The 23,279-nt window shown below is 43.9% G+C and overlaps 1 protein-coding gene across 2 annotated transcripts in view; it reads right to left on the bottom strand.

Moving 5' to 3' along the window:
* LOC111957902 (disabled homolog 2-interacting protein-like) overlaps positions 1 to 23,279 on the bottom strand; it is a 97,648-nt gene that overhangs the window by 3,975 nt on the left and 70,394 nt on the right. For both annotated transcript variants that reach the window (XM_023978991.3, XM_023978992.1), the window contains 11 exons: positions 17,257 to 17,410; positions 16,508 to 16,606; positions 15,832 to 16,386; positions 9,430 to 9,574; positions 8,436 to 8,580; positions 7,989 to 8,225; positions 7,626 to 7,827; positions 7,163 to 7,359; positions 6,045 to 6,966; positions 4,596 to 4,748; positions 1,114 to 1,316 (listed from right to left, as the gene is read on the bottom strand). In XM_023978991.3, coding sequence (XP_023834759.1) covers positions 1,114 to 1,316; positions 4,596 to 4,748; positions 6,045 to 6,966; positions 7,163 to 7,359; positions 7,626 to 7,827; positions 7,989 to 8,225; positions 8,436 to 8,580; positions 9,430 to 9,574; positions 15,832 to 16,386; positions 16,508 to 16,606; positions 17,257 to 17,410 — 3,012 coding nt within the window. The remainder of the gene's footprint in view (positions 1 to 1,113; positions 1,317 to 4,595; positions 4,749 to 6,044; positions 6,967 to 7,162; positions 7,360 to 7,625; positions 7,828 to 7,988; positions 8,226 to 8,435; positions 8,581 to 9,429; positions 9,575 to 15,831; positions 16,387 to 16,507; positions 16,607 to 17,256; positions 17,411 to 23,279) is intronic.

The following is a 23,279-nucleotide window of genomic DNA, read 5'->3' as shown; positions in this document are numbered from 1 at the left end:
TTTAGTCACTGTTACTAGCCGGCCAGTACCCTGAACTTTAGTCACTGTTACTAGCCGGCCAGTACCCTGAACTTTAGTCACTGTTACTAGCCGGCTACCACCTGGTACTCAACCCGGCACTTTAGAGACTACTGTCCTTCGTACATAGTCATTGAACACTGGTCACTTGAATAATGTTTGCATACTGTACTGTTTTACCCACTTCATATGTATTGTCACGTTCCTGACCTGTTTTCTGTTAGTTTGTGTATGTGTTAGCTGGTCAGGACGTGAGTTTGGGTGGGCAGTCTATGTTTTCTGTTTCTATGTTGGTTAATGGGTACCTAATATGGTTCTCAATTAGAGGCAGGTGGTTTTCATCTCCTCTGATTGAGAATCATATTAAGGTAGGTGGTGTCACATTGTTTGTTTGTGGGTGGTTGTCTCCTGTGTCAGTCTATGTTGCACCATACGGGACTGTTTCGGTTTGTTTGTTCATTTTGTTTGTTCGGTTTTTATGTAGTCATTTCCCTGTTCGTGCGTTCTTCGTGTTACATGTAAGTTCTTACGTCCAGGTCTGTCTACATCGTTTGTTGTTTTGTTAGTTATATCAAGTATAGTTCGTTTTCGTCTTCGTCTGTTTTGTTTAATAAATTATCATGTCTTATCACAACGCTGCGCCTTGGTTCAATCCATGCTCCTCCTCTTCGGATGAAGAGGAAGAGGAGAACCGTTACATGTATATACTGTATTCTAGTCACGGCTCATCCTATATAACTACTGCTGTACACACCTTTTCCATTCATATAATGTCCACACTATACATATATATTTATATTCCGGACACTGACATTGCATGTTGTAATATTTCTATATTTCTTAATTCCTTTCTTGATTTTTTGGGGGATTTGCGTATATTGTTTTGTACTGTTAGGTACTACTGCACTGTTGGAGCTAGGAACATAAGCATTTCGTTACACCCCAATCAAAATCAGCAAAATATGTGGAAGCAACCAATACAATTTCATTCTAAAGTCCATTACCGTCACCCTAATTACAGCCAATACAACAAGGCAATAAACCTGTCCTACGATTTGAAGTGACACCAGCCTCCAGTGGTAGAGGACTCCTCACCTGGTGATGATGCTCTTCATCTGGAGCTCCTTGTCGTCCTGCTGCCGGCGCAGGCGCTCCTCCGTGTCCTCCAGGCGTGCCTGGTACTCCAGCAGCATTGTCTGGGTCTGCTCGTCCTGGCCCTTCAGGTGACACTCATACTCCTCCAGCTTCTTGGCTGACAGACGCAGCTTGTCCTGCAGGATGGCGATCTCCTGCTGGTACTGGACACAGGACAGAGTCGGACGTGGCGAGTCAGTGACAGTACACACACTCGTGCACGTACGTGCATGCCCAAACGCACGCGAACACACCTGTCATTTTCAAAGCTGCGCCCATTCAGTGGGCTTTAACCCAGTTTGTGGTTCTGTTCGGTATGCTCCTGTTTTTCTTGTAATATAATATATAATGATATAATATAAACTGGGTGGTTCGACCCCTGAATGCTGATTGGCTGACAGCAGTGGTATATCAGAACGTACACCATGGATATAGCACCTCGTTTATTTTTACTGCTCTAATTTCATTGGTAACCACTTCATAATAGCAATAAGGCACCTCGGGGGTGTGTGCTATATGGCCAATATGCCACACGGCAAAGGGCTGTGTCCAGGCACTCTGCGTTGCATTATGCCTAAGAACAGCCCTTAGCCGTGGTATATTGGCCATATACCACACCTCCTCGGACCTTATTGCTTAAATATATGCCAGAATATAATAAGATGCCATTTAGCAGACGCTTTTATCCAAAGCGACTTAAAGTCATGCGTGCATACATTTCTTTTAATGTATGGGTGGTCCTGGGAATCGAACCCATTATCCTGGCGTTGCAAGCGCCATACCCTACCTACTGAGCTACAGAGGGCCACTGTACTCAACTGCTGACAGAACAGTGGTGTTACCATCCACCCTTGTCTGTGGACTAACAAGTGTAATGTACAGTGTATGCTAATGAAAGTCTGTGGATGACAATTCAGGTTCACAATCAAGTCACACTAAAAGCATTGTATTTGGGACAAATCATTCACTAAACCCTAAACTTCAACTAAATCTTTTAATAAATAATGTGGAAATTGAGCAAGTTGAGGAGACTAAACTGCTTGGAATAACCCTGGATTGTAAACTGTCATGGACAAAACATATTGATATAACAGTAGCTAGGATGGGCAGAAGTCTGTCCATAATAAAGCGCTGCTCTGCATTCTTAACAACACTATCAACAAGGCAGGTCCTACAGGCCCTAGTTTTGCAGCACCTTGACTACTGTTCAGTCGTGTGGTCAGGTGCCACAAAGAGGGACTTAGGAAAATTGCAATTGGCTCAGAACAGGGCAACACGGCTGGCCTTTGGATGTACACAGGGAGCTAACATTAATAATATGCATGTCAATCTCTCGTGGCTCAAAGTGGAGGAGAGATTGACTTCATCACTATTTGTATTTGTGAGAGGTATTGACATGTTGAATGCACCGAGCTGTCAGTCTGAACTACTGGCACACAGCTCGGAGACCCATGCATACCCCACAAGACATGCCACCAAAGGTCTTTTCACAGTCCCCAAGTCCAGAACAGACTATGGGAGGCGCACAGTACTACGTAGAGCCATGACTACATGAAACTCTATTCCACATCAAGTAACTCATGCCAGCAGTAAAATTTGATTAAAAAGAAAAAGACAAAAATACACCTTACAGAACAGCGGGGACCGGGAAGCAACACAAACATAGACACATGCATACAAACACACGATAACATACACACATGTACACATAGATTTTGTGTTATTGATATGTGGCAGTAGAGGGCACAGACGTAATATGTTGTGAAATCTGTTATGAATGTATTGTAATGTATTTAAAATGTATAACTGCCTTAATTTTGCTGCCTTGGCAGCAGCTAATGGGGATCCATAATAAACACAAACACAGCTCCTAGTCATGCTGTGAAAAGCCGACTGGGTTCAAATGCAGGATCCTGCAAAGCTTTTGGGTACAGCTGTCTCTAGGACATTTTGCAAGCAAGTGAATCCAAAACAAATATAAAAGAATACATCCCACAGCAGTAAACAAGCTGCACGATCAACCTCTTAAGTCAAATGGGATTTAAAATGTAGGGATTTTACTTCAACTTTGAATGACATTCACGACACTGCCCTTGCTTAAGGTACTTGGCCACATAAAAACCGTACAGTACACTGAACTTGGACTAAAACCAGAATGACGCCCTGTTTTTCAAATATTCTACTTTAGCATTTAGTACTACATTCTGTCTTTTTTAATACAAACCTATTAAAGAGTACAACTAACGATTTTATAAAGGGGATTTATTGGTCGTAATTGACCAACATAATAAACAGTGGTTTGATTCGTACGTATCACCACTAGTGATTGGTTCTCCCTTTGGCAGACCTAACATCTTTGAAATAATGACTAAAACACATTTACATTTACATTTAAGTCATTTAGCAGACGCTCTTATCCAGAGCGACTTACAAATTGGTGCATTCACCTTATGATATCCAGTGGAACAACCACTTTACAATAGRGCATCTAAKTKTMMMYYGGGGGGGGGTTAGAAGGATTATTTTATCCTATCCTAGGTATTCCTTAAAGAGGTGGGGTTTCAGGTGTCTCCGGAAGGTGGTGATTGACTCCGCTGACCTGGCGTCGTGAGGGAGTTTGTTCCACCATTGGGGTGCCAGAGCAGCGAACAGTTTTGACTGGGCTGAGCGGGAACTGTACTTCCTCAGAGGTAGGGAGGCGAGCAGGCCAGAGGTGGATGAACGCAGTGCCCTTGTTTGGGTGTAAGGCCTGATCAGAGCCTGATCAAAACACCTCTTGAAAAGAAAAGTTGAAAACCATCTCGGAGTTGAAAACTATTCATTTGTGTGTGATGAAAATGTGTCAAGTGTCTTTGGCTTATAAGTGTGCGTGAGTGCAATATGTTGCTGGTGTATAATTCATTGGAGTAGCTAGGAGAATTGGCAGAGGGAGGGCACACTCTTGCCTTGTCACCACTGTGTCTTTTGAGATATGGCCTCTCTTGAGCTGCAGTACGAGCAGTTCAGCCTAACCCCATCTGTCTGCCTACATTTAAACAACGTCAGAATAGAGGCTAATTGAACTCGTATACAAAACTATAAATACACAACCAGTATATATCATGGGGCATCTCTCACACACAGAATCATTTTTCATACTACTTAAGCAGCATTTACCCTTCAATATTCACATGAATTCAAATCACGGACAGGCCTGCTAGTAGGGAGAGACACAGTGCCTTTGTTATGCCTTTGCTTTTGGCTCCTCAACACATTCACTTCCTTGTTGGCAATCAATAACAACCCTAGAATCACGTATTAATTGCTCACGTTAATCTTTTAGGACTTTCTGCTTCTCCTCTGAAGTAATAAAGATGATGTCTGTAAGTAGCTGTGCTGAACAATATTGTGATGTGGTGCTGTAGAAGATATTAGGTTTTTACAAGAGGCTAGACGTTAGTTACCTTTTCAGTTTGAGTGAGCTCCTCTTTGTTTCGAAGGTCTTCCCTGTGCTTGGTATCTGGGTCAACTCCCTCATGGTCTAAATACTGCACATTCATATTCAACAGCCAGGCAGCAGTGCGGTCCAGAGCATTGGGGTTCACAGGGGAGGGGGCCTGGTGGGACGAACACGCACACACATCACGCACACACACACACAGCCTTCTGGTAAGTAATGGAAAAGAAGCGCAGCAGGGTAAATGAATGCTGCACGATTACGATCACAAGCTACAATGAGAGGCCAGTGTCTACAGAGGAGTAGAGGAGAGCCAGTGTCTTCAGCTAGGAGGGTTTAGAGGAACAACTGAAGCAAGTGGGAAGGCACAGGGGGTGATTATTTTGCATTGCCCATCTGGAATTGTCTGTGACAAGATCATTACAGAATGATGAGAGCTTGGTCTCACGTCTCTAAAACCTCGATAAAGAAGATTTGAATCATTCATTTGTTTAAAAGCAAAATGGTTCCTTTAGTCTGTATGTTAAACCAGTCTTTTCACCTGCCCCCCCCCCCCCCGGTTCATTCTCATATAACCCCTTCTACTCTGATCGAGACCTGGAGACTGACACACACACACGGAGATCGAGCCCAAAATAGAGTAGGACATTTGTTTTGTTTTAATCGTAAATATTACCAACGGGGAGAGGGGGGGGGTGCAGTTGAGTTTAGATGGCAAATTCTTGATCATTTTATAAGGAGGACTTATTCAGACCACGTACAAAAATTATTTAGTTGAGCGGAACAGGCATTTAATAACCACTTCGGTGTCCACAGTCACACAATTAATTCTGCTTGTCTAGTCTGTTAGCAGGCTCCAGCGCTGAGGCCTGTAGGGTAATGCCTGTGGCTCACTGCCCTGGGTGATTTGCTATTGGCTCAGCAAGGCTGAGTGTTATGATAGCTTATTGAGGCCAGTTGGGCTCTCCATACATACCCTCTCCACCCACCACTGTGACTGTGAGCTGGATACGTCCACTGAGGTCATATCCTGCCTGGCTCATCCCTCTAGGCCACAGATGAAGTTTGGCTGTGTGTATTATTCTGTAGTTCTGCCATTGGTTATTCATCATCAGAATCTTAATATCTCTCTAGCCAGAGTTTGGATTTATACTCGTGCTGCAGGTAGGATGTACTCGTGCTGCAGGTAGGAAATAAGATTCTGATGAGGAATAACTCTCCATAACCAAAGGATGAAGTCCAGAATAATACACACAGCCAAGCCCATTAGCTTTGCTAGCCTAACTTCAGTACATGCAATCCAAACTCTGGCTCGATAGATATTAAGTAGTTAGTCAACCAAGAGTTTATCTCTAATAAAAGTCACCAGACACAGTGGCTGTCCAGGATAACAGTGAGACCACACACAGCCCCCCCCCCCCCTCACACACACATAGACGTGACATGCTCTACTCACTTTGTGCAGGGTGTGCTGCTTGGTCTCAGGACTGTCCCCTTTGGATGAGGACGACTGCTGTCTCAACCGGGTGCCGCCACTGGGCCCCCAGTCGGGAGATGATGACATCATGCTGCCGCTGGAGGGCCGCGGCCCAGGGTAGGCCGTCTGGAGCATGTTTGGCGGCGTCCTGCCCCTGGTGACGGGCGGAGGGGGCTGGTCTATCCTGCGCTGGGGACCGGAGCTGTTCTGCCGCGGGGGTTCCATGAGGGACAGCTGGCGGCGGGTCGTGAACTCCCCTGAGCGCCGCGCAAACTCCTCACTGCTGCTGCCTCCCCCGCTCCCGACTGCAACCCCTTGGGTGAGGAATACCCCCTGGTGCTTGGGGGCATCCTCTGTGTTGTTGCCCTGAGAGCTGTGAGAGCTGTGGCCCTCGGAGCCTGAATCGGCCAGGGGGCCCCGCGGGGACATGCTCATGGTCATGCCCGTGGCCATCTGGTAAACGGGGTTCTGGAATGAAAGCGGGGCCAGGAGCTGGGAGGGCCTCCCTGGACCTAGGGTGCTGCTCTCTGTGCTAGGGTTGGTGGGGGTCTGAACCATTCTCCTGAGGGTGGGTCCGGGGCCGGGGCCGGGGATAATGCCCTGAGGGGTGCGGGCGGCCCAGCCCCCTGGCCCAGGGGCGACGGGGGACTGGCATTCATTGAGGAGCATGTCGCTGGGGGAGGCAGGGCGGGGGCCAGGGGTACTCTCCAGGCTGCGGCTATCTTGCAGGTCCACCATTGATAGACTCTTGCTGCCATTGGGGAGCTGCACCTCAGCCTCGTTGGCCTCCGAGTAACTGGAGCTTCTGGCTGGAGACTGCTGGATGCCAGAGTTCCGCGTCACAAAGAATAGGTCCTTGTTCTCTGGGGTTGGCGACGGTAGCCTCGTAAAATCAACCAACCTGCACCAAGACAACATTGAAAAATTAGATACATTTTGTTTTGACCGGAGACACTGTAAAGATAATGTCCTTGTGGTTCCCAAAGAACTGTTAAAAAAAATTGCAGAATTGCAAAATCAACATCTATTAAAATAAATATTGAAAAGCTGTAATCCCCAGATCTCTGCAGGTTGTGTGTCATACGAAGCACAAATACCCAGAAAGCTCGCTGTCCATGACCATCTTGTGGAGAGGCAGGCCGGTGGAGAGGCTGCAGCCTGCCAGGGGGAGGGGAAGGGGGGGGGAGCCCATACGCTCCGTGGGGGTAGACACCTGGACCCCAGACGGGTTGGTCAGTGCTGAGTTCACGTCCCGCAGGATACGTGCCAGTGGACCAAGCTTAGAGGCTGTGCTCTGCAGGGACACAAAATAATAACATCAAGTATAGTTCTTTACAATTTCTCCCATGGACTTCCTATGAATTCATTATTTAGTAACATCTCTTTTCACATATAACATCTACATGGTGACAATAGACTGCTATCCTAGCAAAATGTGCATCTTTATGTCAAGCCCATTGAAAAGGACTGATTTCCGGTAGCTCTGCTCGCGGAAAGTAGAGAGTATCGTGACTTTGCCATTAGAGAGTAAATCAAAGTAGTGCGGTGTAATCCTGGTACCTGGTCCAGCTGAGAGACTGCCTCGGCCAGCAGGGAGTGCAGGGTGGAGAGCTCGCGGCCCAGGTCGATGTAACCCTCGAACCCTGCCGTGTTGGAGATGGTCTCTGGGTTGGAGATCTCCAGCAGGAAGCGCTGCATGTTTGTCCACTCGTGCTCCAGGAAGTGGTTCATAAAGGACATGTACTCCTCCTTGTTACCAAACCTGGACAGACAAAGAAACAAAAACCAAAACCAAAATGATGCTATTTTCATCAGATAAACACATATACACGTATATTTTCATGGATGCGCACACGTACGTACGCACGCACACACACACACACTCGTTCACACGCAATCGTAAACACACACACCCGCACTTACTTGGTGAAGTTCGCGAGGTTCTGTGTGACCTTGGCGATGAGCGTGAGGGTTCGCGCGGTGCGGTCGTCTGGGTACTCCTGCATCAGGTTGAAAAGCGACGGGGACATGACGGCCGGACACAGGAAGCGCAGGAACAGGGAGGCGCTGATCAGACGCTCGCTGATGTCCGGCCGGCCCCGACTGCTGCACTCCTGCCTCCACGAGGCAAACACCTCCTTCAGCTCCCGCGGAAAAACACTGGTAGAGAAGGAAATGTTACCGCTAAATAAAATACCTTCCTTCCATGAATGCAGTACCACCATGTTGTTTTTGACTTGACCTTTTGCACAATTCACGCTTTCATTATTGATTCGATAATTGTGAAAGCTCTGAAAGCTGGACACTTGATAGTATAGTATGAGGGCTAATGCTAGCTACTTGCATTGGCAGGGGGGTTTTTGTATTTACCGGTAGGAGTCGATGATCTTGCAAAAGGCCAGCTCACAGCACATCTTCAGGTTGCTCTGGTGCTCAGGGAGGTCTCCTGAGGAACACTTCCCCGGGTCCACCTCACAGTTCTCGTCTGATTCGTACAGGGCCTTGATGAACTCGCCTAGAAGAGGGAGGGAGGGAGCACAGCACACAGGCCTGGGGTCAGCACTATGTCTAGGACTACAATCTACAGTACATATAGGCTTACAGTTATGGAGTAGCTTTAATGGAAAAATAAATTCAATTCAGATTCAATTTCTTTTGGCACTAAAATCCCTCCATATAGAGTACAGTTCTGCTAGTTGGAACACACTAATGCCATGCACACTGATAGAAAACCCACGTATTGTACTAAAAAAACTGCTGCTGCTATTTGTTATGACTGTTCATGGACCACTGGATCATTATAATGTGGTGAGTTAAATATCCTGTGACAAAACATGCAAAAAATATATATTTGTACATGGCCATAGACATCAGATCAGAGATTTAAATCACAGGTTTCTTACTTCTCGCCGCCCCGCAAATAGATTGAGGAATCATTTTCTCTGCAGAAGTGATTGTCTTTCACCAACGTCTTAAGTTTTGTTGATAGACGACTAAAGAAAGAGCCCAGAGTTCTCCGACAGGCTTCTTCTGTTCCCTTTTCATACATTCATACTTTCAAATCGGGCCAGTCAACCTTCAAGGACAGGCCGCCTTTCTGAATCATTCAACACGGCTTCAAACAAAGTCACTTTACAGAAAAAGGATGAATTATTGATCTGAATAGAATTGAAGATCTACTGTGAAGATCTACTGTGAAGATCTACTGTGTGTGGAGAGATACTAGCCTGGACGTATGATACTTAATGTACAACCCATAGGCCTATTCCACGTGTTCATGGCTCCTTCGCTCTCTACTAAAAGCATTTCTCGCTCTACTGTAATGGCAGCACTCGCTTGTTTAGGGTGTGTGGGTGTTACTTACCTAGTGCGTCCTGCAGGTACTTCTGCCCCACCAGTTTAAGGTACTCCTCGATGGCTTTGGTGGCCAGAGTGTTCTCCCTGAAGATCAGGTGTTCGTTCTCCCCACAGCGATCCACTTCTGACATCATCAGGTCAGTCAGGAAGTCCTGAAAGAAAAATGGAACAGTGAGGCAGTGTTCCAATACTTTGAAAATCCTTCCTTCCCTGTGATCTTACCCCATTGAATAGATGATAGCAATGGATCCACCACATAGCTTTCACAAATCCTATAATGTCATCATAACAATTTCTCTCAAGGAAGGGAGGAAGACAGTATGCATTTGGAAAAGCATTGGAACAGGGAACCGGTGTCGCCTCGTCCCATGTTCATCTCCAAGAACTTGCAGACACAACATTGACAACACGATGAGCAGTCAAAGGCTGATCAGCGCCGTATCATGGAACTAGGCAACCAGCACCAGTGCTTTACCAAGGTGTGTTATGATCAAATCAGATTGTATTTCTTATATGTGCCGAATACAATGAAATGCTTACTTAACCAACAATGCAGTTTAGTATTTACTAAAATAAACTGAAGTAAAAAAAAAATTATAATAAGAAAAATAACAAATGTGGTAGTGATCTCTGTCGACAACTCCTGTGAAGAGACTTACTGTAGATTGGCTCATTTGCTTGCTATACACGCTATCAACGTGATCTGAAATGCAGCACGTGTACAGTCTCTACATAAATAAATAACAGTGTACTACTATTGCTGCACAGCCCAGGCCTGATGGTGAGCCTGATATATACTGAAAGCAGTGGGTTTGGAGAGAGAGTCAGTCGCAGGCAGCTCAGACAAAAGTGATGACTCACTCTTACTCTCTTATCGATTCTGGTCTAATGGATCAAGTGGTTCATCCCTCCCTTCCCCCCCCTCCCACACACAGTCACTCTCAGGCTGCGTCTTTCTTAGCCAGTCACACTCGCTCTCCATGAGCTCCTGTTATCTGCTCCAGCTCCGTCTGACTGCAGTTACTTCTATGGGAGGCCTGTGGGGGTAGGCTAGCGCTAGGCGATGCATGCTAATGAGGTGTCAAAGGGAACGTGCTATCGTCATCTTAAAGTCTGCACCAGAGAGAGGTAGACATTTCAGCTACTGTATATGCAGTGTGTAGCTACTGTATCAGCCAAATGTAGGCTAGATACCCGAATGCTCCTTGTCAACATAGCTGCTGTCCCCCTGGCTCACACAAGCCGTGAACCCCGTGCCAGATCATTCAACCATTACGCTCTCTGGAGGATGCAGAGGATTATGAATGTATGAAGTGCTGTATATCCTGTGCAGGGCAGGCTGCATGGCAGGACAGTAGTCAGAGCATTACCTGCTTGTGTGTTGAATGAGGATTTAAGGGCTTAATACAGCACCCCTCTTAGCCCTCATCACTGATGATGACGCTCATCCGTGGTTGATGTGGATGAGCAGCAAGCCCAATTCGGGCGCTGGCTCGACTGACAGACAGACAGTCACAGCATATCAGCCACACACACACACACACTATGCTATACCCGTCTCACACTACTGTGATGAGCCATGCCGACATGTGAAAAGGCTTTTGCTGTCCCTACTTCTACAGTACCCTCAGGCAGAACTGGAGAACGGCTAGGGAAGTCTTAACATGCACTGACTGCACAAACAAACACACTAACAGACTATACGAGGTGGGTTTGTAAATAGATCACATTGAGCAATATTGAGACATATTTTAGATCTCTGAGAAGTTAAGCTAATTGATTGCACCCAAATTGTCAATTGTAACTCATAGGATTCATATAATATTCAATATAGTTCCCAACTTCTTTCTACCAATGAGTGAGACATGAGGAATCACCCCAAAATGTAAAAAGCCACCCACGACCCACCACACCAAATCCCACCAAAGCAACCAGTATACAGTATCAGTTCACTATGTCTAACAAGTAGTATGGAGTTGCGGCTTAGATTATTGCTTCTTCATACTATGTAATGTATTCCCAGTGAATTTGGTTGTGTTTTTTCCCCCTGTTCAGAGAAATTAGCAATTGAAGTATGGTGAATGATGTTACAGCCTTTGGTTTTTCTATGTATATTTTGAGGTTGGACGTTAGCACATTAGCATGTGGGATGCACCGATTGGTGTCAACTCGTTAGTCAGTATGTGTTACACCTATGCTGGATTGTCATCTTGTTAGTGGGAAGGTGTTTCACCTGTGCAGGCCCAGGTGATATTTAAGAATGGCTGGCCCAGTGCTCCAGTTGTCTTGAGAGATGTGGAGGGTTAACACTTAGTTGGCTCTCCCTATTTGAGTTCTAAAAAAGAGAATACTCCTTTAGCTTATCTTCCCTGTTTTCATTTTGCTCCCCTTTATGGTTTCCTTCCTGTCTTTTATTTTGGTGAGGGTTTAAATTTTGTTTGCCTGGTCTTGACCAAATTTAGTGGGCACTCATGGAGGGTGTCTTTTATGTTCCAATTGCTGTTGCTAGTCAACTTTCAGTGGACATCCACATGAGGGTCTGTAAAGAACTCCTCCTAAAACCCAACCTGTTTAGTGACAATTTGAGCTACAATATTTGGTTTTCTTGCTGGGGAACGTATTAAAATAAAGTTGCAGGAATGCTAATCTTATCTGTTTCTAACTACAGAAAGGATTTCAGACCCAATCTGAGAAGGTAGGTGTCAATCCTCTTTCTTGTGCTTTTTTAGGTGGAACAACCCTTTTTTAAATTGAAATTGAGCCACAGTCATTTCAATAAAATTAAAGAGATCCATTTGGTGAGAGAACGCCTCTAGACTAGGAGAAACCTCATTGAAAGTGTAGATTCATGGACCTCTATCTATCCATCTATTGGATTAGGGCAGGCTAAACAGTGAAATGAAATGAAATGAGAGGGAAGGGGTGTGAGCCACTACGGGGCAGTGGATAAATGCAAAATGAGGCAAAGTCCCAATTGTTTCTCAGAGCAGAAAGTAGGCTAACATTAGAGAAAGGTTGTTTAAAATGAAGCTCCATCGCCCTGTTGCTGTTTTTACTAATACAAGCTGCTGTAGGGCATGGACATTCTCAGTGTTCCATAAGCAGGAGCAATGTTTGAGGGTCAAAGTCTAAAAAGACGTTTCTATCCTGAAACAGCTATCCTCAATGACAACCGATGACCTTGTGCACCAGAACACACACACACTAGCGTTAGCGTTCTGTCTCTCTGCGTGGTTTTACTGCAGGAGCTGTGGGGTGGATGGAGCGAAGCAGGAATTAATGAGGACGACAAAGCTAATTATCACAGGGGGCTGACACCGCTTTCCTCCCTGGGAATGGTGAGCGAGAAGACAGCACAGTGGCCGTGTACCAGGTCACAACCACATTCATATGAGATACAGCATTGATTGCTACTAGATCACGTTCATGTGGCTCCTGCAGTGGTGGAAAAAAATACCCAATTGTCATACTTGAGTAGAAGTAAAGATACCGTAACAGAAAATGACTAAAAGTGAAAGTCACCCAGTTAAACACTACTTGAGTAAGTCTAAAAGTATTTGATTTTAAATATACTTACGTATCAAAAGTAAAAGTACAAGTATAAATAATGTCAAATATCTTATATTAGGCAAACCAGAAGGCACGATTTTCTAGTTAACTTATTTTGGATAGTCAGGGGCACACTCCAACACTCAGACATAATTTACAAATGAAGCATTTGTGTTTAGTGAGTCTGCCAAATCAGAGGCAGTAGGGATGAGCAGGGATGTTCTCTTGATAAGTATGTGAATTGCACCATTTTCCTGTCCTGTTAAGCATTCCAAATCTAACTAGTACTTTTAGGTGTAAGGGAAAATGTATGGAGTAAAAAGTACATTATTTTCTTTAGGAATGTAATGAAGTAAAAGTAAAAGTTGTCAAAAATATTAAGTACAGATACCCCAAAAAACTACTTAAGTAGTACTTTAAATATTTGTACTTAAGTACTTTACACCACTGCTGAGAAGAGAAACACTTCTCCAGGCGTGGTGAGATTTGATGGTCTGCACATTCCATAAAGATGGAATGTGGATAAAGACTGAATTTCAACATGATGACCTCTCTCTCTCTCTTTATAGTAAGGGAGATTTTGTTGTGTGGAGTTCGGACAGATTTCTCAACTCAATACAGTAGATCAATGTTACTGTTTCAAAAACATCAAAACAATTCCTCAATGGGATGTATTGATTCTCTGAATAAGAGTAGGACATTTTACCACATAGCCTAATGTATGGCAAGTGGTCAAAAAAAGGGACTGAATTGAAATGGTCTATGCGATTGTTTCAAATGCAACATTGTGAGGTATTAGCAACAGGTATGCTTTTTCAGCCATGCCAGTCAGTGTACGCAAGTCCTCTCTCAGCTAGTCCTCATTAGAAAGTACTAATACAATATCTTGTCCTCAGTCCCCCAATCACACACTCTAAGCAGGGGTAGTTTCAGTTATTTTTCCACAGCATGTGAAGGCTGGGTCACATTCATTAGGGAACACAATGGAAAACGTTCTAAAGCGTTTTGCAACGGAAAACTAAAAAACTAAAATAGTCCGTTCCATGTTTGTTTTTCTTCCGTTTGACTCATGAACATGACCCTGCTCCCAACCCAAACAGGAAGCATTCACATTCCTCCAGGAGACTTCTTACGGTAAGCATGGGGAAGGAGGACTCCCAAAGACTAGGCTAAGTTACAAAGCCCCTGGTGAAAAACGAGGCTCACTGGACCTTTAACTTCTTATGGCTGGGGGCACAATTTTCACGTTCGGAAGAATGTGAAAGAGCGTGCCCAGAGTAAACTGCCTGCTACTCAGGCCCAGAAGCTAAGATATGCATATTATTAGTAGATTTGGATAGAAAACACTCTGAAGTTTCTAAAACTGTTTGAATGATGTCTGTGAGTATAACAGAACTCATATGGCAGGAGATAAATCCAACCAGGAAGTGGGAAATCTGAGGTTTTGTAGATTTTCAAGTCTTTGCCTATCCAATATACAGTGGAAATGGGGTCAAATTGCACGCCCTAAGGCTTCCACTAGATGTCAACAGTCTTTAGAACCTTGTTTCAGGCTTCTACTATGAAGGGGGAGTGAATAAGAGCTGTTTGAACCAGGGGTCTGGCAGAATGCCATTAGTTTGGTCATGCGCGCGGCCGTGAGCACGAGCTCTGTTCCTTTTCATTTCTAAAGACAAAGGAATTGTCCGGTTGAAACATTATTGAAGATTTATGATAAAAACATCCGAAAGATTGATTCTGTACATCGTTTGACATGTTTCTACGAACTGTAATATAACTTTTTTGACTTTTCGTCTGGACCTAGTGCCTGAGCCTTGTGCATTTGGATTACTGGACTAAACGTGCGAACAAAAAGGAGGTATTTGGACATAAATTATGGACTTTATCGAACAAAACTAACATTTATTGTGGAACTGGGATTCCTGGGAGTGCATTCCGATGAAGATCAAAGGTAAGTGAATATTTATAATGCTATTTCTGACTTTTGTTGACTCCACAACATGGCGGGTATCTGTTTGGTAGCTGTACTCAGATTTTCGCATGGTGTGCTTTTGCCGTAAAGCTTTTTTGAAATCTGACACAGTGGTTGCATTAAGGAGAAGTGTATCTTTCATCAACGTTTATGATGAGCATTCCTGTAAATTGATGTGGCTCTGCAAAATCACCGGATGATTTGGAGGCAAAACATTACTGAACATAACGTGCCAATGTAAACTGAGATTTTTGGATATAAATATGAACTTTATCGAACAAAACATACATGTATTGTGTAACATGAAGTCCTATGAGTGCCATCTGATGAAGATCAAAGGTTAGTGATTAATTTTATCTCTATTTCTGCTTTTTGTGACTCCTCTCTTTGGCTGGCAAATGGCTGTGTTTTTTGTGACTAGGCGCTGACCTAACATAATCGCATGATATGCTTTCGTCGTAAAGCCTTTTTGAAATCAGACACTGTGGTGGGATTAACAACAAGTTTATCTTTAAAATGGTGTATAATACTTGTATGTTTGAGGAATTTTTATTATGAGATTTCTGTTTGAATTTGGCGCCCTGCACTTTCACTGGCTATTATCAAATCGGTCCCGTTAACAGGATTTCAGCCGTAAGAAGTTAAACCCCTTTACCTTATACAGCTACTATGTGCAATATGCAGCTGAGATTATGTTGATTGTTGCTTATTTGAGACAACGGTATTACTGATTGTGAGTAATCAAAGTTTTCACAGCTGTAATGATTACAATACGATTTATTGCGAATATCAATTTGATGTTTATTGTTGACATTTGGCAATGTGACTATTTTGGACTATCATTTGAAAATGCGTAGAACACAGCCTCTGTAGAGTAGGGTGCCTTACCTTAGCCTTGCCGGTGCTCTGTAGAATGTGCACCAGGGCACTGGCCATCTCCTCCTTGTTCTTCACACTGAGGCCAGGCTCCATGATGGAGCACATCAGCATGTAGTTATTGGTAATGTACTCCGCAAACTCCTTATATGACTCCATAGGCAGGATGCTCATGCTCTGGTACCGCGACTTGAGCCGAATCATAGGTCCGGGAGTTTTCCCTTTGTTCGGGTTGGGCGTGCTCACAGAGTACCACTTCTCCACAAACTGGCGTCCCGTGACGGCGCCGGTGGGAATGTTGACCAGGCCCACATAGCTGTTCTTGTCCTTCTTTTTCTTTTTATCAGTCTCCTTGTACAGGTGGACGGTGACACTTTTGATGGCAGGTAAGTTGTTGAACTCAAAGTGCTCTCCCCAGAACACATTGTCTGTTTTGAGTTTGCAGGTAGTCCGTGCGTAAAGCGTGTCGTCCAGACACAACTCACAGAAGTACCTTTTCTTGGCTGGAAGGTCCTTGGCCTCAATAATCCACATTTTCAGCAGGTTCTCCACACGCCGACTGTTGTCCTGTGAAAAACATCAAACATGTGCAACTTCAAACAACAACATTTTCATGGGTGCTCTGACATGTGTTCTACTGTATTGCTCTTTCCTTCCACAGAGGGCCCACTATTTGTACAGGGTTTACCTTGTTTGGATTTACAGCTCTCCTTAAGTTCTCCATCCATTTGTCCCTCTCGGCGGATGACCGACATGAAAAGCATTTTGTTCCAGTGGAAGTGGTTACCTGTGAAGTATGGCAGACAATTAAGCCCTTCCCTTTATGAAAGGAGGGTTGGGTATCACACACACACACACACACGCTTCAGCTGGGCTGCAGAGTCTGTGCACAGTCCACACTGATACAATGCATACTAAACACTGAGCCTGGACAGCCATTGAAATCCTCTTGCACTTGTCCACCAGAGAAACGCTTGTCCACTCGGTCACAGAGCCATGGTCTGTCCAGCTGGCAGCGTGCTTTAGCATAATAGGCAGTAAATCCTTGTGAATTGGGCCCTCTCGGAGCTCACCTCTCTGAGCAAATCCAGAGAGCAGGAGCATGGAGATGCCAACAGATGGGCCAGACAGACACACATGCCACTACCAGGCAGGAAGAGGGGAAGGGAGACCCTCCTGGCAGTGGGGACGCTCCCTAGCAGATGCCCAGCCACACACTCACACTACCCAAAGGCACTGGCTGCTTGACAGACATTGAGGGACCCGCCCACCTTTTATTACGCAGGTTTTCAGACTAAGGTAATGGCGACAAAATACAGAGATTAGACACAATGCATTATATATGGTGCTTCAGGATCCTAAAAGACGCTATTAAAAAGAGTCCGCAGTTAGCGAGCCTCGAGCTGTGGCAGTGGTGGCGCTGGTGGGAGGGCTCACCTCGAAGCAGTAGTCCTGGCCCAGGATACTGCTGTGCACCGGTTTGATCAACACCTCGTCCTCCATGCTGAGATCCAAAGCTTCTACTGCACTGCTGGGGCTGAACAACGATTCATGAGACCGTGATTCCTTCAGCCTCGGCATCAGATGGGATCTGGGGGAGAAGAGGAAGAGACGCGGTCAGTCATTCACACAAATACAATATCTCAACATAGGCAACAATCAGCTATGTCCCACACCAAGGGAAGAGGGCGGGGGAAGGCATGTGTTCTAAAAACAGACTAGTGTTGTGGGTACACCCTGTCGGATGCCACTGGCTTTGGCCCTACGGGGTTGGCATGACTGAGATCTCCATTATTTCCCAGCAGGTAGCTCTCCTGCTTGGATGGGCTTTTGATTGTTTGTTTGGCAGGTGGGGACACTGCTCCAATAATGCTTTATAGGGCCTCTGGCAAACAGCAGAGCACAGCTGCAGAGGCAAGGTGGCGGCAATCTGACTCGTCACTCAGTCACTAGGCAGGGAAGACTACCATCATGGCCATTAGAGGTCAACAGCAATAACAAAGTTCAAGTGATATCAATCGATATCATTAAAGTGAAAGAAGACAAGAAACTCGTACTATCCACAGTAACATATGATAGCTGATACAGATATTCGTGCAACCAAGTAACTGTAAGGATTCATTTTGGTGTTATTGGTTCAATATTTTAGTTGTATGTGAAAAACATGGCATTCGTAAAATAAGTATCACAACCTTCAATCCTCAACTCGATTTATTGACCGAAAAAGACAAGAATACAATTTTAAGGGGAATGGAAACAGTAGGCTTTAGAATGCCAGCTATCTGTAACTCGCCATATTGGCATTGTTGCATCACTGGCAAGTTGTCACAGATAATATTAGACAGAATAAATGTTTGCTCCTACAGTGTATGCTCTTCTTTCTGTTGTTCCATAAGTGGTGTTGGTTAACTCCTGCACATTACAATTCATTTCTAGGAGGGTAAGCAGGGCAATTAAGCACCTGCTGAGCGGCAAAAAGGAGAGATATTCGCTTACTCATCGCTCCCCTGGCTCTTCATTGGCTGCATGAATTAAACATGGCTGTACTTCCTGCCTCGGGGATGAGTCGGGAAAAGTCCTCGGGTGGGGAGTGAATCGTCACATTCTCTAGCTCAGCTCATTAGTATGGTGGCGGGGACACAGTGAGGAGCTGTGAGAAATACAGAGAGATACCTGGCAGAGCCTCGAGGTCCAACTAAATTAAACCTTCCTCTCTGAGAAGCTAGATCTCTGGGGGAAAACTTTTTGCATGTGGGTAACATTTTAAAATAGAGTCTTTGGGAAGCTCTGGGTGTATTTTGTTCTTGGTGACTGTTTAACAAAATGTGACAGTGTAAAATTGTTTACAATAAGCCTTAATGAAACAAATTGTACTACAATAATGTTATAATGGCCTTTTAAATGAAAATGGGTCTGGTTCCATAATATTAGGGCAGAGTCTCCTAAATCCAGTCTTCGAGTACGTCCAACAGTACACATTTTTGTTGTACCCCCAGCCTCTACTTGTCAATTAATCATCAAGCCCTCAATGAGTTGAATCAGGTGAGGTTGTCCTGGGCTACAACAAAAATGTGTGCCGTTGTTGGGGGTACTCGAAGACTGGAGTTGGGAACCACTGATATAGGGGATCAATGACGTAAAAGAAATCCTCATATTTCCAGTCAATGACAAACAAGTGTCATGATCACTAGACCAAACTCCAAGGCAGTAGGCTAGCTCTGTAACTCATGCTGCAGTCTGTTAATGCACTGTGCTGACAACTTTGCTTCTTTTTAATTCACTTCCTGAGAGATGAGCGTCTGATGGCAGCTATTCAACTTGCAGTCTGTGGCACATCATTTACCCAATGATCTTGTCAATGCCGTTGGGGGCCAAGCACACAAACAGCCGAAAACAGCCAATTAAATGAGGTCAGACTATCGTTTGTCTCGGAGACGGTGGTCTCTGAATCGAAATTAACATAAAACAAACACTTCTATCTCTTACAGCACAGAATGAAAATAAATATATACGTACAGTAGCCTACTGGCAGAGTTAGATATATTTACGAATAGAATACTGTATTCTAGTATTTCATGAGGTTATACGTATTGCTATTTGCACTGCAGACAGGTCCGATTGCCATAAAAATAAAAATAACTTTCAAAAACAATATCCAAATCCACACTGATATTGTTAAATGTTCAGAAACCCTTAAATGTTTTTTCTGAAAAGAAAAACAAACAATTGTAAGTAATTGTGGACAACATTCAAAGGATTAAAGGAAAACTCCACCCAAAAACAATATTTTTGTATTTGTTTCATTAGTCCATTGCTGATATAGTCCCGAAATGTTTTGTATATCAGCAATGAAGTTTAAGGTATACAGAATAACTTTCAAAATACAGAAATACAGCCGGCTGAATTTCTGTATTTTGAGAGTTATACAATACCAGTCAAAAGTTTGGACACCTGCTCATTCGTTTTTCTTTATTTTTTAAAACTATTATCGACATTGTAGAATAATAGTGAAGACATCAAAACTATAAAAAAAAAACACATATGGAATCATGTAGTAACCAAATAAGTGCTCCTCTGTCCAGTGTCTGTTCTTTTGCCCATCTTTAATCTTTTTGTTTTATTGGCCAGTCTGAGATATGGCATTTTCTTTGCAACTCCGCCTAGATGGCCAGCATCCCAGAGTTGCCTCTTCACTGTTGACGTTTAGACTGGTGTTTTGCGGGTACTATTTAATGAAGCTGCCAGTTGAGGACTTGTGAGGCGTCTGTATCTCAAAATAGACACTAATGTACTTGTTCTCTTGCTCAGTTGTGCACCGGGGCCTCCCACTCCTCTTTCTATTCTGGTTAGAGCCAGTTTGCGCTGTTCTATGAAGGGAGTAGTACACAGCGTTATAACGTGAGATTTCAGTTCTTGCCAATTTCTCACATGGGATAGCCTTCATTTCTCAGAACAAGAATAGACTGACGAGTTTTAGAAGAAAGTGCATTGTTTCTGGCCATTTTGAGCCTGTAATCACACCACAAATCCTGATGCCTCAGATACTCAACTAGTCAAAAGAAGGCCAGTTTTATAGCTTCTTTAATCAGGACAACAGTTTTCAGCTGTGCTAACATAATTGCAAAGGGTTTTCTAATGATCAATTAGCCTTTTAAAATTTAAACTTGGATTAACTAACACAACATGCAATTGGAACACAGGAGTGATGGTTGCTGATAATGGGCCTCTATACGCTACAGTATGTAGTTTCTCTCACGTCCACCGCGCTCCTACCGCTCTCTCCACTGGCTTCCAGTTGAAGCTCGCATCCGTTACAAGACCATGGTGCTTGCCTACGGAGCTGTGAGGGGAACGGCACCTCCGTACCTTCAGGCTCTGATCAGGCCCTACACCCAAACAAGGGCACTGCGTTCATCCACCTCTGGCCTGCTCGCCTCCCTACCTCTGAGGAAAGTACAGTTCCCGCTCAGCCCAGTCAAAACTGTTCGCTGCTCTGGCACCCCAATGGTGGAACAAACTCCCTCACGACGCCAGGTCAGCGGAGTCAATCACCACCTTCCGGAGACACCTGAAACCCCACCTTTTAAGGAATACCTAGGATAGGATAAAGTAATCCTTCTAACCCCCCCCCCCTTAAAAGAGTTAGATGCACTATTGTAAAGTGGTTGTTCCACTGGAATCATAAGGTGAATGCACCAATTTGTAAGTCGCTCTGGATAAGAGCGTCTGCTAAATGACTTAAATGTAAAAATGTAAATGTAAAATGTATGTAGATAATCCATTTTTTAAAATCAGATACAGTTTCCAGCTACAATAGTCTTTACAACATTAATTATGTCTACACTGAATTTCTGATCAATTTGATGTTATTTTAATGGACAAAGTAATGTGCTTTCAAAACAAGGACATTTCTAAGTGACCCCAAACTTTTGAACGGTTATATATATAATATATCCACACACACATACAGTTGAAGTCGGAAGTTACATACACTTAGGTTGGAGTCATTAAAAATCGGTTTTTCAACACTCCTCACATTTCTTGTCAACAAACTATAGGTGTGGCAAGTGGTTAAGACATCTACTTTGTGCATGACACAAGTCATTTTTCCAACAATTGCTTACTGACAGATTACGTCACTTATAATTGACTGTACCACAATTCCAGTGGGTCGAAGTTTACCATACACTAAGTTGACGGTGTCTTTAAACAGCTTGGGAAAATAATGTCATGGCTTTAGAAGCTTCTGATAATCTAATTGACATCATTTGAGTAAATTGGAGGTGTACCTGTGGATGTATTTCAAGGCCTATCAAACTCAGTCCCTCTTTGCTTGACATCATGGGAAAATCAAAAGAAATCAGCCAAGACCTCAGAAAGAAATTTGTAGTCCTCCACAAGTCTGGTTTCCTCTTGGGAGCAATTTCCAAATGCCTGAAGGTACCACATTCCATCTGTACAAACAATACTACGCAGTATAAACACATGGACTACACAGCTGTCATACCAACTCAGGAAGGAGACGCGTTCTGTCTCCTAGAGATGAACGTACTTTGGTGCGAAAAGTGCAAATCAATCCCAGAACAACAGCAAAGGACCTTGTGGAAGATGCTGGAGGAAACAGATACAAAAGTATCTATATCCACAGTAAAACGAGTCTTATATCGACATATCCAGAAAGGCCGCTCAGCAAGGAAGAAGCCACTGCTCCAAAACCGCCATAAAAAAGCCAGACTAAAAAAGCCAGACTTTTGGGGAAATGTCCTCTGGTCTGATGAACAAATAGAACTGTTTGGCCATAATGACATCGTTATGTTAGGAGAAAAAGGGGGAGGCTTGCAAGCCGAAGAACACCATCCCAACCGTGAAGCACAGGGGTGGCAGCATCATGTTGTGGGGTGCTTTACTGCAGGAGGGACTGGTGCACTTCACAAAATAGATGCATGATGAGGCAGGAAAATGATGTGGATATATTGAAGCAACATCTCAAGACATCAGTCAAGAGTTAAAGCTTGGTTGCAAATTGGTCTTCCAAATGGACAATACTTCCAAAGTTGTGGCAAAATGGTTTAAGGACACAAAGTCAAGGTATTGGAGCGGCTATCACAAAGCCCTCACCTCAATCCCATAGAAACTGTGTGGCAAGAACTGAAAAAGCATGTGCGAGCAAGGAGGACTACAAACCTGACTCAGTTACACCGGCTATGTCTGGAGGAATGGACAAAATTCACCCAACTTATTGTGGGAAGCTTGTGGAAGGCTACCCAAAACGTTTGACCAAGTTAAACAATTTAAAGGCATGCTACCAAACACGAATTGAGTGTATGTACACTTCTGACCCACTGGGAATGTGATGAAGAAATAAAAGCTGAAATAAATCACTCTACTATTATTTTGACATTTCCACATTCTTAAAATACTAAAATAAGGGGGGATCCTAACTGACCTAAGACAAGGATTTTTTACTAGGATTAATGTCAGGAATTGTGAAAAACTGAGTTTAAATGTAGTTTAAATGTATTTGGCTAAGTGTATGTAAACTTCCGCCTTCACTGACACTACTCATTCAAGGGTTTTTCTTAATTTTTACTATTTTCAATGTTGTAGAATAATAGTGAAGACATCAAAACTATGAAATAACACATATGGAATCATGTAGTAACCAAAAAAGTATTAAAATATATATTTTATATTTGAGATCTTCAAATAGCCACCCTTTGCCTTGACAATTTTGCACACTCTTGGCAGTCTCTCAACCAGCTTCATGAGGTAGTCACCTGGAATGCATTTCAATTAACAGGTGTGCCTTCTTAAAAGTTAATTTGTGGAATTCTTTCCTTCTTAATGTGTTTCAGCCAATCAGTTGAGTTGTGACAAGGTGGGGGGGGGGGGGGGGGGGGGGGGGGGGGGGCTGCTATAACAGAAGATGGTCTTTTACCAAATAAGGCTAAGTCCATATT

The sequence above is a fragment of the Salvelinus sp. IW2-2015 genome, linkage group LG33 (genome assembly GCF_002910315.2).
Source record: "Salvelinus sp. IW2-2015 linkage group LG33, ASM291031v2, whole genome shotgun sequence".
NCBI lineage: Eukaryota > Metazoa > Chordata > Actinopteri > Salmoniformes > Salmonidae > Salvelinus > Salvelinus sp. IW2-2015.
This window is presented reverse-complemented; position numbering and strand designations above follow the sequence as displayed.